Genomic DNA, 13,081 nt, shown 5'->3' with positions numbered 1-13,081 from the left:
GCGCTGGACTCTCTCCAGCAGGTCCCTGTCCTTCTTGAACTGAGGGGCCCAGAACTGGACACAATATTCCAGATGCGGTCTCACCAGGGCAGAGTAGAGGGGAAGGAGGACCTCTCTCGACCTACTAACCACTGCCCTTCTAATACACCCCAGGATGCCACTGGCCTTCTTGGCCACAAGGGCACAGCGTTGGCTCATGGTCATCCTGTCATCCACTAGGACCCCCAGGTCCCTCTCCCCTACACTGCTCTCTAACAGGTCGCTCCCCAACCTATACTGGAACCTGGGGTTGTTCCTGCCCAGATGCAGGACTCTACACTTTCCTTTGTTATATTTCATCAAGTTATTCCCTGCCCAACTCTCCAGCCTGTCCAGGTCTCGCTGGATGGCAGCACAACCTTCTGGCGTGTCAGCCACTCCTCCCAGCTTAGTGTCATCAGCAAACTTGCTGATAGTACACTCAGTTCCCTCATCTAAATCATTGATGAATATATTAAATAATACTGGTCCCAGTACTGACCCCTGAGGCACTCCACTAGTTACAGGCCTCCAACTAGACTCCACCTCATAGACTACAACTCTCTGGCTTCTCTCCTTCAGCCAGTTCACAGTCCACCTCACTACCTGATCATCTAGACCACACTTCCTCAATTTAGCTGTGAGGATGCTGTGGGAGACTGTGTCAAATGCTTTGCTGAAGTCAAAGGTAGACCACATCCACCGCTCTGCCATCATCCATCCACCGTGTTATTTCCTCATAAAAGGCTAAGAGATTGGTCAAGCATGATTTCCCCTTGGTGAAGCCATGTTGACTGCCCCTCATAACCCTCTTATCCTTGATATGCCTTAAGATGGCACCAAGGATAAGGTGTTCCATCACTTTCCCAGGGATGGATGTGAGGCTGACCGGTCTGTAGTTACCCGGGTCCTCCTTCTTGCCCTTTTTGTGTCGGTCATGACCTCTTTCTTCTGGCTATAGAATGATGCAAAAGATGCCTGTAACTTTCTGTGATAGTGACAATGCACTGACCTTCACTGCTACTAATCCAGCAAACAATGCAAGATGTACTGTTGTAAGCATAAATTATTCATGACTGTTTCTTTCCTTTGGGATAACTGAAATTCTTTTTCTGTAAATACCCTTTGTAGCTGTGAATGTGTGTGCACTTGGAGCCCATGACTGTGAGCAGATTTGTGTGAGCAACAGTGGATCCTACCTTTGTGATTGCTATGAAGGCTACGCTCTGAATCCAGATAAGAGAACCTGCTCAGGTATTACTCCTTCAGTAAATATGCGCAACTAGAAAGATACCACTTTTTAACACCATAATGGGATTTGAGAAGCTACTTGTGTATTTCTGTTGAAATCGTGAACATCTGTATCTTAATAAATAAAACTTTGCTGCAAGTAATGGTGAGAAATAGTTTGATTCTATCACCATCCTTGTTATCTGTATGCCTACAGATACATTCATTAGGGCCAGATGACAAAACAAAGTCTTCAGATGTAGACATTATATAGATATTTTCTCCTACCACTCTAATTCTTTCAATTACTATTGCAGTTTCTGAGCTGATTCCAAATCTATCTGATAATGTGAATATGAACTTCATCTTAAACTGCTTTTTATTAACAATTACTTGTTTAAACATGTGTTTTGCAGCTGTGGACACATGTGCACCTGGAAAACACGACTGTGATCAGATCTGTGTGAGAAACAACGGATCCTATGTCTGTAACTTCTATGAGGGCTACACCCTGAATTCAGACAGGAAGACTTGCTCATGTAAGAGTTAAAGGCTGCTTTAATATATGAAATTCATGGAGACATGGACATGTTTTCTGTGAGTTACTCTCATTGTTTCTAGTTGAAAAATTGCTTACAGACATCAACTCTCATTTTAAGAGTTGACCTGGAGCTTTTCCCCTTGGTTCCAATAACAGCAGCACTGCATTTTTCTTTAAATGCATTGATAAAAAAAAAATGCAATGTGGCACTTACCTACCATTTTATGGTCTTCATAGTACTTCATAAACTTAGTCCCTGAGGGAGAATGAACTTACTTGGAGATACCCTCCAGCACTGTGTCTCCACTGAAGAGTGAGTGCCACAGATCCATAGAGAACTTAGAGCCTGATGATTTTCCCATGTCCTCTCCATCTTTCCTGTTGAAACGGTTTTTACAGCTTGCTGTTTCTGCTCCCGAAGTTGTGTAGGGTTCTGCTATACAGCAACCCTGGTCTTATACTGACAGCAGCTTCTTCCTTTTCTACTCCTTGAATTGGCTCTCTGAAAAAAACAGCTTATTATAAAAACTTTTTTCTCTCCAAATACTTCTCTTTGTTGTTTCTTTTAATCCAGAAGTTTTGAGCAGCACCAGCCTTAGGGTAGCTATTTTGTAAGTGCATCCCTCCCTTTGAGAGCACATAAGCATTCTTCCCACTTAAATTTTCACTCTTCTTATTTGTGAAGAGAGAACATAATCTTCTTGTAGTCCTGCTTATTTGTGCATTTGTTTTTTTCTCAGTATGGCGTTTTAGCTTCATCCTTACTGGGCATATTCAGCACTGTTATAATTGCTCATGAAAATCAGACTTGTGTGAGATGTGGTGTAGTAATGTCTTGCAGTCCTGGTATGTACCTTCTGCATTAAATAATTACTAACTGAATTTAGCTGTCTGCAGCATAATATAATAATGTAGTAGGGTGCTGGTTGAATCCTAATTAAATTGTATTTATGAATAGTGAAGCATTTAAAATGCTTGAGTGTCTGGGAGGGATTAATAGGTTTCTTTTCTAAAACATGGTTCACCGCAGCCACGGACATGTGTGCACCTGGAAGGCATGATTGTGCACAGGTGTGTTTGAATAATGATGGATCCTACAGCTGTGACTGCTATGAAGGATACACTCTGAATGCAGACAAGAAGACTTGCTCAGGTGAGACCTGATTAGGGAAATACTGTGTTAAGCTAAAAGCAAGTAGCTCTTAAAAACCATGTTAATTTGTGTTATTTCTCTGATAAATTATTCAAGAGTTTCTCATCCATACAGGTCTTTGTGATGTAACAAAAATAGTCTAGGTCCAGGAGGGGTCTTCACTTTTCTTTTTTAAATTTTTCTTTCCCTTCATTCTTTCCATCATTCTTTCTTTCCTTGTGCCTTACTGGACCTCCTTACTGCAAAGATATCCAAATATAGGAACTCCCTGTCAACTTTCCCTTTCAGAGCTGATGTGTAAGATTTGGCAGAAATAATTAGCCTCACACAAAAGGTGCCCGCTTTGTAACTGGCAGAGAGGGCCAAGTCTCTTTTTTATTCAGCAGCCATGTACTCTTCTGTTTATAACGTTTTCACTCTGTAAAACAGTGTCTTACTCAACCCAATTAGAGCTGAAATCATGCCAAATAATTTCTTAAAATCCAGTTATTTCTTCTCTGAAATTCCTTTGGATAATTACCTTGCCGCTGGATCACTGCTAATTCAATTCCTTTTGCAATCTGTTATAACTGCAAAAGTGTTGCCAATATTCCAAAAATTGTATTAATTTTATGATGCTAATTGCAAGATGGAAACACTCTTTGTTTTCCCTGCTACGGCTAATAGTGTCCTGACATGCAATAAAAACATCCTGGTTTGATTCTAAATGAAGATATGTTTGCAAAAGGGGACTACTAACACCAGTTTAAAAGTCTGAAGATCTGGGTATTGACTAATATTCTTCTCTCCTCATGTTGTGTTCCTTAGCTGTGGACATGTGTGAACCCGGAAGGCATGACTGTGAGCAGATCTGTGTGAAACACGATCTGTCCTATACTTGTGACTGCTACCAAGGCTACACCCTGAACCCAGACAAGAAGACTTGCTCAATTAAGAGAAGATTGCTGTTCTGTATCTCCCATACCCTCCCCAGCTCAGTACACGTATTGAAGTAGAATCATAGAATAGTTAGTGTGAGAAAGGACCTTAAGATCATCTAGTTCCAACCCCCCTGCCATGGCCAGGGACACCTCAACACTAAACCATGCCACCCAAGGCTCAGTCCAACCGGGCCTTGAACACTGCCAGGGATAGAGCATTCACAACTTCCTTGGGCAACACATTCCAGTGCCTCACCACCCTTACGCTAAAGAACTTCTTCCTTATATCCAATCTAAACTTCCCCTGTTTAAGTTTTAACCCGTTACCCCTTGTCCTATCACTAGAGTCCCTAGTGAAGAGTCCCTCTCCAGCATCCCTATAGGCCCCCTTCAGATACTGGAAGGCTGCTATGAGGTCTCCACACAGCCTTCTCTTCTCCAGACTAAACAGCCCCAACTTTCTCAGCCTGTCTTCATATGGGAGGTGCTCCAGTCCCCTGATCATCCTCGTGGCCCTCCTCTGGACATGTTCCAACAGTTCCATGTCTTTTTATGTTGAGGACACCAAGTCTGCACACAATACTCCAGGTGACGTCTCACAAGAGCAGAGTAAAGGGGCAGGATCACCTCCTTCAACCTGCTGGTCACACTCCTTTTGATGCAGCCCAGAATACGGTTGGCTTTCTGGACTGCGAGCGCACACTGAAACCGGCTCATGTTCATTTTCTCATCAACCAACACCCCCAAGTCCTTCTCTGCAGGGCTGCTCTGAATCGCTTCTCTGCCCAACCTGTAGCTGTGCCTGGGATTGCTCCGACCCAGGTGTAGGACCTTGCACTTGGCATGGTTAAACTTCATGACGTTGGCATCAGCCCACCTCACAAGCATGTCAAGGTCCCTCTGGATGGCATTCCTTCCCTCCAGTGTACCAACCGAACCACACAGCTTGGTGTCATCGGCAAACTTGCTGAGGGCGCACTCAATCCCACTGTCCGTGTCACCGACAAAGATGCTGAACAAGACCAGTCCCAACACCGATCCCTGAGGGACGCCACTCGTTACTGGTCTCCGATTGGACATTGAGCCATTGACTACAACTCTTCGCATGCGACCATCCACCCAGTTCTTTATCCACCGAGTGGTCCATCTATCAAACTGATGTCTCTCCAATTTAGAGACAAGGATGTCGTGTGGGACAGCGTTGAATGCTTTGCGCAAGTCCAGGCAGATGACGTCAGCTGCTCTACCCCTGTCCATCAGTTCTGTAGCCCCATCATAGCAGGCCACCAAATTGGTCAAGCAGGAGTTCCCCTTAGTGAAGCCATGCTGGCTCTCACCAAGCCCCTTGTTGATTTTCATGTGGCTTAGCATGCCTTCCAGGAGAATCTGCTCCAAGATTTTGCCAGGCACAGAGGTGAGACTGACTGGTCTGTAGTTCCTTGGGTCATCCATTTTCCCCTTCTTGAAAATGGGGGTTGTATTTCCCTTTTCCCAGTCATCGGGAACTTCATCTGACTGCCATGATTTTTCAAATATGATGGCCAGTGGCTTAGCAACCTTATTTGCCAGCTCCTTCAGGACCCGCGGATGGATTTCATCATGTCCCATGGTCTTGTGCATGTTCAGGTTCTTAAGATGGTCTCGAACAAGATCCACTCCTACAGTGGGCTCAAGGTCTTCATTCTCACAGTCCCAGCTCTCATTAGAAGGACTGGATCTATCTGACAAATTTTCACATGCATTCACATGTTATAAGACAGTTCTGTATCACTTTGCCTTTACCACTTTGAGTAACATTCAGAGATATAAAGCACTTCATATGTAACAATGCTAGTAACTGCTTACCATTTGGCCTTTATCATCTTAAAACTAAAGCCTTCACTCTATATATAAAATATGCAATATTCAGTGAGCCTAGAACTGAGACATAATTAAAGAGAGAAGAGTTGGTGTTAAGTCACACAGTAAAACACTTTGCAGTACTGTGAATCTGTGTACCACCACGCAGGAGACAGTTTGATGTGATGTCCTCCCCTCCCAACTGAATTTCATGTTGCTGTTTGTTTCTTTAGCTTCTCAGGGACTTTGTGTCATAGTAAATATGCAATCATTTTATAAGGGTTTTTTCCTTCCCTTCCCGGTCTCCTGACTAAAGTTACTGTGTACTGGAAACTTTTCCTAGCATGCCTTTGGAGGTGGTCTAGCACTTCATATCCGGTGAGGCCAGGCAGCTGCCATCCTAATGAGCACAGATTGTGCAAAGTAATCATAGTCAGACTGGAAGGGACCTCAAGAGGTACCTAGTATGATTTCTGGTTCAGAGCAGGAATAACTTGCCATTACACCACGTGGCTAAGATCCCCATGTAAGAGCAAAGTTATAAAATAGGTGGATATAGCCAAATGCCATCTGTAAATATAGTAATTTTTAATAGGTCTGGACTTAAACAGTGTAACAGTATAAACAGTAAAATGCAGCATAAAAACATAACTCTAGCATGTTTAGTATGACTTGTTGAGCATCCCAGTGGCAATAGGGGTGTCCAAGATTCTGAATATCAAATACTGGAAGACTACATTTCACAGAAGGACTGTAGAAGAATTCAGGGTACCCTTGGGCAGTTGCCAAGGTTGGCTGGAAAAGTAATTTTGTTAAAATGGACATAATCCAAGGAGGATCTGTATCTGGATCTGTATCTGTCATTGGAGAATTTCATTTGAAACATAAAAAAACCCCTGACAGTTGGTTAGAAACCAGCCACGTTGCTGTGGTGTTTGGAACTGGCCTTCCTCCAGCTGACTCTTGAACAGCTCTTCTTTGTACATTGACCATAAAGCCTGTGAAATGTTCCAAAGAAGGGAGATGAACAAATACCAGTTCGGTGGAATCAAGGAGACACCAGTTTCAACACTGGCTCTAAGACAAATTAATTTCTCCATGCTAGAAATGAATCTGTTCATAGACTTTGCAGTTTCCCTGCAAAATGCAAGTACCAATGGCATGGTTGAGAAACAAAAAAATGAACCCAAAATTCAGAAAAAAAAAAAGAAAGGAGAAATTGTATCCAGGTATAATATTTCTATTGTTTTACTATTATAATGCTCACCTTATTTGTTCGGTATTTATTAGCTATGCATTTATATATCTACAGAAAAAAATTACTGAATAATCTGCTGTCGTTGCCTTTGGAGGCAATGTAAAAAAAAAAAGCATGTATAGATAGATATTACATGCAGGTACTACCTCTTGATAACTTGTTGAAAGGGTATTTCATACTTGTGGGCCCTTTTTTAAGAAGGCTCTACCTTTGGAAGCTTATTATTCTGGTCTCAGATGTAGATGGTAATCTCACTACAGTACTTGTGCTTCTGTAGCTGTTGATATGTTTGTTATAAGCCTGCAGCAAGTGGTAGATCTTAATTCCTATTTTCTTTGTAGAGTAGGTGAGGTTAAATTGCCTTTCACGTAGCTAAGAACTCACATTATACCACAATGAAATTATCATCTCTGAGCCCTGGTTTTGGGGTGGATTATGGCGAAAAAGAAATTCTTCAGGACAGCTGAGGCTAGTCCCCTGTAAATTTGGAAGACTGAGGGCAAGACCTAGGAACAGATTCAATGGAACCACTGTGGAGTAGGGCAATGCTTGCTTTCTCTTGCTTAACAGATTAATGACTTCTCTATCATACTATCTGGCTCCTCAATTAATACTGCTGTGCCTTTCTACTAGATTTTAAATTCATTTGGGCCTATTTGAATGCGATGTTCCCTCTATCCATATTCATGTGACATTGGAATGTTCACACCACTTGAATCAAAAATTATACTCCCTATGCATGTATATTGCAAATGTTACAAACCAGTAGTACTTGTGGGGTGATACACATTGTATCTATGATACACATTGATAATCTAGCTGAACTCTATTGCTTAGTATTTTAAATGAATGCATGTGTTCCTGGTTTCATTTTTGTATTATTTGCCAGTGGTAAATTGTATTCTTCTTATTTCTTCCCAAGCTGAGATTTCAGTATCTAATTTCATCTACATCTCAGAAACTGATGGAAACTGATGAATCTCTGACACTGAATGACTCTTTATGTGGTTAAAATCACTACGTGCTTTCCTGCTTAGCTTGCAAAACTCCTGGAAGCTTAACTTTGGACTAATGCATTCTCAGGAGTGCTGTGTTTGGCAATGATTGATACCCCAAATGCCATTAAAGTCCAGCTTTAACACGGCAGCAACCTTGACTTTGTATAGATTTAGATTCTCTTTAGATACATTTAGATATAAGTAAGAAATTCTTTACTGTGAAGGTGGTGAGGCACTGGCACAGGTTGCCCGGAGAAGCTATGGCTGCCCCATCCCTGGCAGCATTCAAGCCCAGGGGCTTTGAGGAACCTGGTCTAGCAGAATTTGTGTCTCCACACCAGCCCTTGTCCCTCCTTCCCAACTGCCCTGGGTTTCAGTGCTTGCTATAGTCTCACAGCAGGAGGTCAACTTCCATTGCAGAATCAAGTGTTTCCCTGGGATTTAAGTGTTTGATAATTGTCATAAATACTGTAAATGCTGTTTTCTTTCTTAGGAGCCACAACAAGCAGTCTTGTAACTACTGAAGAGTCCTGTAAGTGTGAAGCCATAGCTGCCCTGCAGAACTCAGTCACCTCACGCCTTGAAGCTCTGTCTACAAAATATATCCTTTTTCTTACATGATCTTCTGCATTCAGTCATTTACTAGTATTTTAGAGATACCTGTTTTGATATAAGCTGTGGAACGAAAATACCTTAACACAGGAAGCAAAATCTCATTTATTTCAAATACTACGTTTTCACATTTTATTGAAGGGCTTTGGTACCAAGATAAAGATAAAATACATATACCCATAACCCCTAGGTTATATATGCTATGTTGAACTGCTTTATTCATAGTTTTTCCAGATGACTTTTACTGTTACAGCAAATGCTCAGTTTTGATCCCTCCTATTATGTCTCAAATTTTCAAGACAACTTCACAGGCAGGGTGAACACAGTCCCATCAGCTGCAGTATTCCTCTGCATCCCACCTCTGCAGGCAGGCATTGTACCAAGCAATTTTGATGGACCTTCTTCTTTTCCATGAAAATGTGCTAACCTATGAATATCCAGCTGCTGGGATATAGGAGAATGGGAGAGCTTCAAGGCAGGGTGATGATGTTGGAGGCAAAGCTTGGTTCCATGAAACATCCAAGTACAGGCTGTTGGGTGCGAGCCCAACATTTTACAAACATGTGGGAAAGGAAAAGACAAACAAAAAAGTGATAGTAGTGAACCCTGGACCACAGCAAACCTGAATGATGTAATAAATGCCCTCAGATGGCACAGCAGGAACTAGTAACTGGAAGTTAAAGCTGGGAAAACCGTGATTCATCATAAGGCACAATTTTTAGATGTGACAGTGATTGATCACAGTTTGCCAAAGATTTGCCGAAGATTGTGATAGGTTTTTTTGAGACTGCTTGCTTTTTTCTTGTAAAAGATGCTCTTGTTCAAATAGGAATTGCTTTAGATGAGCATTATGCCTGTGGTTGTCATCCTGATCCCTGGGGCTTCAAAATCAAGGAAGAGTGGGGTATCTAGGATTAATCAAAGAAGGAAAGCAAAATAGCAAGTTTTATATGTGAACTCATTTATACAGATAAACTAATTTCTCAGGTTACCAAAGTTTCTGAAGGGCAAATGAAAACTTCTGCCCATGACACAAGACTTCCCCACTGCTTGAATAAATTCAGAGTTATTTTTATAAAATCTGATTGCAAATCCCTCTTGCAGTGTGCTTGGAGTTCAGTCTGGAAACAGTGAAGGGAAGATGATGATTTTCCTTGGATTGTAATATATAATTCCATGGAATCCAAGTAGTTAAAACTGAGCACCAAGATAATGAAACCTGTAACATCATCTCAATAGTATCCTGTCCTTCAGAGATCAGTCTTTCTTCCCCAAAGATATGGAATAAAATGCAGTGGTTTCATGTTAGGGATATACTTTATTACAAATAACTGAGGCTTTCTTCTAAAGTTATTCTTTGGTGGGCAATTTGTATCCCTAGCATGCTTTCAAGGCAACCTGGAAAAAGCAGCAGAGACAGTCACCTGCTGCTCTTCAGCTCTGAATGTCACTTGGTCCAACTCCTTATAAGCAATTAGGGTTGGTGAGATCATTTGGGAAGTTGCCAGACATTGACACGTCTCTAAAATGTTTTGCAATCTCTGGTTCATCCATGTATTGATCTCACCTGGAAAACAGACTGTTTGTTGAAAATGTAGCAATGAGAAAGTTTATAGAGAAAACAAACCTTGTAGACACTGAATTTTTTTACCCTTAACAACTGACCACTAGACAAAGTGTCTGAGAAGCTGGAGGCATTATCAAGGTGGACAGCAGGTTGTCTGAGCTATCATTCTACTTAATCTTCAAATACTCTTTCAGAATCAATCCTTTTTATTGAGTTCAGCAAGCTTTATTTTGTTGCACAGCTCACAAAACAGCAGTTGGTTTGTTGTTATTGACAAAGAATATGTCAAGAAGACTTCAGGAAGACAACAGATCCTGGATCTTCATGTGCAGTCACTTTATAACCATAAAGCTGTCTGTACCTGCTCTGCTTTGCTGTACAAGCAGTAACTGCATTTTCATTATCTTGTTTAAAAGTAAATAAATAAAAGGATACACTATATGACATTGTATAAAACTGTGAAATGGCAAGGCAGAGTAAATAGTGTGCCCATGTCTTCTATCCATTAAATGAGAAAGTAAGTTGGGATCTTGTAACTTATTTTAATAAAATAAAGTATGTTATGCACACTGATGTTGGAATGGTTTGTATATTTAACTGAAAAATTATGTGTGTTATGAAATAAAGGGTTTACCAAAAACAAGGAAACAAAACCTCAAAGATAAAGGAAGCATAAATGGCAGACATTGACAGAATTAAACAGGGGACTATCCCCAAGCCACATAGTTGGAAAAAAAAGTGCTTGATTTTAAAACCTGAAAGTCCTTGTTAATATAGATAAAAGGTTTTAAAGTAATTTCAAGTATTAATAATGTTAACACTCAGAAGGATAAAGGTGTCCTCCAATTTTAGTTTTTTTATACTGAAAAATTTATATTTGTTATTAGTCAGTTATTTCTGTTCTCGTTCCATGGACTTTACTGAGACTAGTTGTGTCAGTTTGGCTTGTCGGACAAAACATGCAACCTAACAATTAAAAAATGTAATCATTAAAGAATCCACTCATTTTGTGCACTTGGCATTTATAAGAATCCAAATACTTCAGAAACTAATTTTAAATACATTTGAAGATGGAGTCAAAACTACAATTATAACAATACATTGTTTTAAGAATTGAAAAATCCAATGTATTTTGTATAGATCTGCAATATAGTCACACAAAATATTACATCAGTAGCTGGTATGCCAAGGACATATTATAATGACATCTGTGCTTGCTTCATACCCTGCATATAATAGATACAAACAATTGCAAGGAAAATCAGCAGGCGAAGTTTGGTGACATGGACAGTGGGATTGAGCGCACCCTCAGAAAGTTTGCCGATGACACCAAACTCTGTGGTTCATTTGATACACTGGAGGGAAGGAATGCCATCCAGAGGGACCTTGACACGCTTGTGAGGTGGGCTGATGCCAACCTTATGAAGTTTAACCATGCCAAGTGCAAGCTGCCAGCTGGGCAGGCTTTTAAACAGCTAGGCCTGGGGCAGCTCTGAGGTTGGGCTGAGGATGTATTGATGCATGTTACATTAAAACCATTATGTACAAACAATTTGGGATTCAGAAGCTTTCGAGTTTCCCTCATGTAAAAGCCGAGCGACCTTTATTAATGAATTATCAGTGCTTTCTACCCAAGGTGTGTACGACCGTCAACCACTGAGGCGGGGTGGGCAAACTCCCAGCCCACCTTCCCTCTCAGAGGAGCTATCCTCTGCCGTGGCTGTCGGCAGGCGGCAGGCGACAGGCGACAGGCAAAGGCAGGACAGTGCCTCATGGCTGCCACCGCCTCTGGAGGCACCTCTGGGTTGGGGCCTGATAGGTATGAGGAGTTGTGCCTGGAGCCCACTGCAGGCAGCACCACAGCAGCCCCCACCTTTCTCTTCCCACTCCCGGAAATAACAGAGCGCGCGCGCGGAGGGCACTTCCGGCTGCGGTTGCCAGGGTGACGCGGCCCACCGAGCCGTGCTGCCGTGAGGAGCTGTGAGGGGTGGCCCTCTCGCTCCGCCAGGATGTTCATCTACCTATGCAAGAAGGTACTCCTGGGGCACGGAGGAGAGCCGGGGCGGGAGCCCCCGGAGGTTGGGAGCTCTGAGGCCTCGGGGCGCTGAGGGGACTCCTTGGGACTCTCCCGCTGGTTGCAGCTCTGCTGGCGCTGGTGGTGCGGTCGTGGGGTTGGCCCTTGCCCAGAGTGATGCCCTGATCTGCCCTGCCAGCTCCTTCGCGGCCTGGGTTCACGGCTTGGGGCTTTGGTCTTTGCTCTTGAGATGTCGGTTCAGCTCTTGTCAGAGCTCTGTGCATCCCTCTCCCCTCCTTCGTTGCTCATAATGCCTTCTCAGCACACCTTTGAAGATGTCCTGCTATCATGATTTACTGCATGTATTAGGTTACCTTTTCTCAAGCTTTGTGTTGCAGTTTCACTGGTGCTTGTAACTCTGTCTTTTGTTTCTTTTTGCACGTACTGATCTGTTGGTAGAAATAAGTTTACCTGATGTGGTATCATAGGTATCTTTGAGGTGTTCAGTTAGAGTGTTTTTAAAATAAAACATGATTCTTATAGCTGTGTAGAGATACCAAATGCTTCTTTTTCAGATTGCAATTCCTGGTAGTGTTCGATTAAGATGTATTTCCTGGAATAAGGATCAAGGCTTCATAGCCTGTGGTGGAGAGGATGGATTACTGAAAGTCTTAAAATTAGAAACACAGACAGGTAAATGAGTGGGTGATTTTAGGTTTGTTTGTTTATTTGTTTCTTTGTTTTTCTTAAGAACAAAATCCACTGCACTTCAGGAAGCATAACTGCTTCCACAAGTTTCTTGATGGTATTGCACCTTTTAAACCTGTACATAGATATGTATTTGCCAAAACATCCAATGTTCTGTTACTTTCTTTTGCACAGATTTCCTCCAGCTTGTCTTACATGGCGCATGTGTAATTTGTGTACCCGT

The 13,081-nt window shown here is 42.0% G+C and overlaps 2 protein-coding genes across 4 annotated transcripts in view; both read left to right on the top strand.

Moving 5' to 3' along the window:
- Positions 1–992: 992 nt before the first annotated feature.
- MATN3 (matrilin 3) lies at positions 993–10,518 on the top strand. The gene is given in 8 exon segments (XM_061461785.1): positions 993–1,065; positions 1,150–1,272; positions 1,665–1,787; positions 2,820–2,942; positions 3,750–3,872; positions 8,451–8,558; positions 10,238–10,266; positions 10,268–10,518. Coding segments are annotated over 8 exon segments (729 nt in total). The 3' UTR covers positions 10,295–10,518.
- A 1,621-nt stretch (positions 10,519–12,139) lies between these two features.
- Positions 12,140–13,081, top strand: part of WDR35 (WD repeat domain 35) — a 47,633-nt gene continuing 46,691 nt past the window's right edge. For all 3 annotated transcript variants that reach the window (XM_061460888.1, XM_061460887.1, XM_061460889.1), the window contains exons 1-2: positions 12,140–12,169; positions 12,726–12,843. In XM_061460888.1, the coding sequence (XP_061316872.1) occupies positions 12,146–12,169; positions 12,726–12,843 (142 nt within the window). In that variant the 5' untranslated portion in view covers positions 12,140–12,145. The remainder of the gene's footprint in view (positions 12,170–12,725; positions 12,844–13,081) is intronic.

The sequence above is a fragment of the Pezoporus flaviventris genome, unplaced genomic scaffold (assembly GCF_033815535.1).
Source record: "Pezoporus flaviventris isolate CSIRO_AGI_PZ_B2104156 unplaced genomic scaffold, CSIRO_AGI_Pfla_v1 ptg000031l, whole genome shotgun sequence".
NCBI lineage: Eukaryota > Metazoa > Chordata > Aves > Psittaciformes > Psittacidae > Pezoporus > Pezoporus flaviventris.
Note: the sequence above shows the minus strand (reverse complement) of the source record. Positions and strands in the feature narration are given on the sequence as shown.